Source organism: Limulus polyphemus, unplaced genomic scaffold (assembly GCF_000517525.1).
Source record: "Limulus polyphemus unplaced genomic scaffold, Limulus_polyphemus-2.1.2 Scaffold3135, whole genome shotgun sequence".
Lineage (NCBI taxonomy): Eukaryota > Metazoa > Arthropoda > Merostomata > Xiphosura > Limulidae > Limulus > Limulus polyphemus.
Window position 1 is genome coordinate 9,747 of NW_013668745.1, and position 3,928 is coordinate 13,674.

The window sequence follows — 3,928 nt, forward strand, 5'->3', positions numbered from 1 at the left end:
ATAAAACGATTCTACAAAACAATGCAAATACTTGTACGCAAATAAATCAGTCCACCACGTGCTCTTCTGGTTTTGACGACCAGTTTTACGAACGATAAGGTCACAATAAACGCACCGAGATACAGCTGGACGAAGTCACGTGACCTCCTGGCAAGGCGCCAAGCCATCGCTCAGAAGCACGAACGTGTCGTTATACACGGAGGGTATTCGATAAGCATTTTTTGTTTACTTGTCGTTATTACGTTCCCTAAATATCCTTTACAATTGAGTCTAGATTTACTTAACTTACACAAAAACACACGAGGAGTATTAGATAAGAAAACACCTTGTTTCATCTTGGAGGAATTCAGTTTGTTTTCGGTGAGAATCGTTATCTCAGCCTAATTAAGAACTGAATTTTTATGTACGTATAATCGAACCCTTAAAAAATCAGGTTTAATCCTATTAATTTACTATCACGGTTCTGGTACACTGCCCCATTTCCACTACCCATACTCACTACGCAATACAAGTAGATCCGTGACGTAAAAAAAAAGAAAAAAAAGAGAAAGTAAATAAGATTACCCGACTTTTAAAGACAGTTCCAAAAACTTGCATATTTTTTTTTAAAACCATATAATTTTGTTCTTACAATTTAAAGTTTCCACGTCACTAATTCGGGATACAAAATTTTAAAACTTTAAATATATTTAAAAGCAGAATAGAAAACCATGATCAATATCATACCGAAACGCCGAAAATTCCAGCGGCTATGGACCCGAGCCCCCGAATCTTTTATGCACCTAGCGACGCTTTTGCTTTTAACTTGAATTAATTGTAACAGAAACTGGTCACAGTAACCATTATAAAAAAAAAAAAAGTTTTATAACTATACGAATTAAGTAACAAACGCTAAACATGTATACATACACATAGTAAATAGGTAATATAAAGTACAATAGTTAATTAAAACAAATATTGTAGCTTTGTTAAACTAAAAATAGGCATTCTATATAACTTAGAAAAATAAACATTTAAATTGTATTTCACAAGAAAACTACCTTACCTATTTTTTTCAAGTTCATTGTGCGTTGTTCTGTCGGGAAGAAACAAGAACGAGTTATTTTCAACACAAGAATGGGGATGATACGAAGTACAAAATATTATTCTTTCAAAAGGACGTAAATATACTAATTTTAAGAACTCGTGTGTAATAATATCTCAAACACACTATATCTGTCATATCCAGTGCCGACGAGGCTTTTCGCCTAATACCAGAACTAATAAGGGCTGCTGGGATGTTATTTATATCAACAATTGTAATGGAAGATGTACTGATGTATAAAGTAATTTTGATATTATTTCTTTAATTAAATTCGTTAATTGACTACCGATGTATTTCTATAGGTTTGAACACGTTTCATGATATACGAAAAATAAAATATAAAACCCTGAAGGCCCTGAAGCTACAAAAGTTTAGGTTAATGAAACTAGCAACCAGGCGTGACATGAATGAAAACTACGTGAAAATGAAGTCTTTTAGTCACACACAACACACTGAAATAATGAACTAAATTATATTAATGGTCAACATTGATGGTGGTCATCTTTGTTAAACACAACACACTGAAATAATGAACTAAGTTATATTAATGGTCAACATTGATGGTAGACATCTTTGTTAAACACAACACAGTGAAATAATGGACTAAATTATATTAATGGTCAACATCTTGTTAAACACAACACATGTTGACCATTAATATAATTTAGTTCATTATTTTAGTGTGTTGTGTTTAACAAAGATGTCTACCATCAATGTTGACCATTAATATAATTTAGTTCATTATTTTAGTGTGTTGTGTTTAACAAAGATGTCTACCATCAATGTTGACCATTAATATAATTTAGTCCATTATTTCACTTGAGATGCTATTTATATCATTAAAGCCATAATTTGTAGTGTGAAGTGTATTTTAGCTGACCAGGAATTGTTATTGTTAAAGTGTTTGTAAACAATTAAATTTACATTTCCACTGCAAATGGTAACTAACAGTTCAGTTTAGTCCATTATTTCAGTGTGTTGTTTAACAAAGATGTCTACCATCAACCCATTACTGTACTGTCTGTCATATCACAGCTGGTCTGATGAGTCCTGGTATTGGGCAAAAGGTGTCATTGTTAGTGGAAAAATAACAGGTGTAGTGTGGTTATACACTTCCTTAGTTTTAGCCTTTAATAAAAACCACATTTATTACAATACTAGATTTCACCATGTGGTTATACACTTCCTTAGTTTTAGCCTTTAATAAAAACCACATTTATTACAATACTAGATTTCACCATGTGGTTATACACTTCCTTAGTTTTAGCCTTTAATAAAAACCACATTTATTACAATACTAGATTTTTCCAGTCCTATCCAGATTTAAATGCCATGACATAATTCCCCCCAAAAAAACTTATAACCATGTTTGGATATTATCTAAAAGGGGTGGGTGGGAGGTAAGAAAAAGCTACCACAAAAAACACAAAACAACTATTATATAGTTAAATGTGTAAAGTTCCACATTGCCTTTATACGGCTGAATGAATTAGCCCTGAATTATCTGTTGAGTCAACATTAGACTTGCCAATTCCATCACGACTCACACTTTCATGTGGAAAACTGCCAATTCACAATTCAATATATAAAACACTATAAAAATCAGGGCTGAATTGGATCTTGTGAAATCCAAGGTGTCCAGTAGTTTCCAGTTCCACTCTTAATTTCAAACAATGAATCATACAGTACCTCTACACTAAAATAACCCCCAGGGTGGTTCCAGTGCTTTTTGTAGCTTGTTTCTCTCCTGCCCCACCCCAAAGGTAGTAAAAGAACAAAGACACAATTACAATTGTTATATAAATGAAACATGAATTAAAAGGTCAAAAGTTCACAACACATTACTTTCCCTTCTGATATAGATATTTGTAAATGTATGGTTTAAGGAGAATAGGCTGCTTTTAAACAGAATCAATATTTTCAAAATATGTTTATCAAATAAAAAACGTTTTTGTTCTACTTATTAGTGGGTTCGATTTTTAGTTTCACTTGAAGCAGATAACTTGCTCTGATCAGAAATTAATATTAAAAGGTTCACAAGTGCCTAGTTTAAAAAGGAAACCCCTGTAAAAGGTGGAACATCTAACATCCAAAGAAAATCTAATAATAAAAGGCTGTGTAATAGTAATTACTGTGATTTATTTCAGACTCTATTTTTGTTTTAATATAGATAAACTATGAACTGTACACAAGAACAATACATAGCCATTCAAGTTGTATCAGGAGAAATAGTAAAACTGTTGCCTGGTTGTTTTATTATATTAAACTACACACTTATATTAGTTTTTAGGCAACAGTTTTACTATTTGTCCAAGGTTGTTTTATTACATTAAACACACACTTATATTAATTTTTTTCTTACAAATAGTAAAACTGTTGCCGGGTTGTTTTATTACATTAAACACACACTTATATTAATTTTTTTCTTACAAATAGTAAAACTGTTGCCGGGTTGTTTTATTACATTAAACACACACTTATATTAGTTTTTTTGGACAAATAGTAAAACTGTTGCCTGGTTATTTTATTATATTAAACACACATTTATATTAGTTTTTTGGACAAATAGTAAAACTGTTGCCTGATTATTTTATTACATTAAACACACATTTATATATAGTTTTTTTTACACACATGAGACTTTTCTAACTCCTCCACTTCTACATTTACAACAACTCCAAATACAGCCTAAATCACTTTCTTCCATTTACTATACAATTACAGAAGCAACTGTTGTTGTAAATCTTTTTAAATCACAGATTTTTACAGATCTTTCTGTCTAACTTTGGGCTTCTCAGTAAGTGTTAGTGACATATGATAGAAACAGCAAGCTAACGTCAAACA

At 31.4% G+C, this 3,928-nt stretch overlaps 1 protein-coding gene across 1 annotated transcript in view; it reads right to left on the reverse strand.

Annotated features, from left to right (window-relative positions):
• Positions 1-1,041: 1,041 nt before the first annotated feature.
• LOC106468723 (max dimerization protein 1-like) overlaps positions 1,042-3,928 on the reverse strand; it is a 5,469-nt gene continuing 2,582 nt past the window's right edge. The window contains exon 3 of the mRNA XM_013929168.2: positions 1,042-1,075. Within this exon, the coding sequence (XP_013784622.1) occupies positions 1,042-1,075 (34 nt within the window). The remainder of the gene's footprint in view (positions 1,076-3,928) is intronic.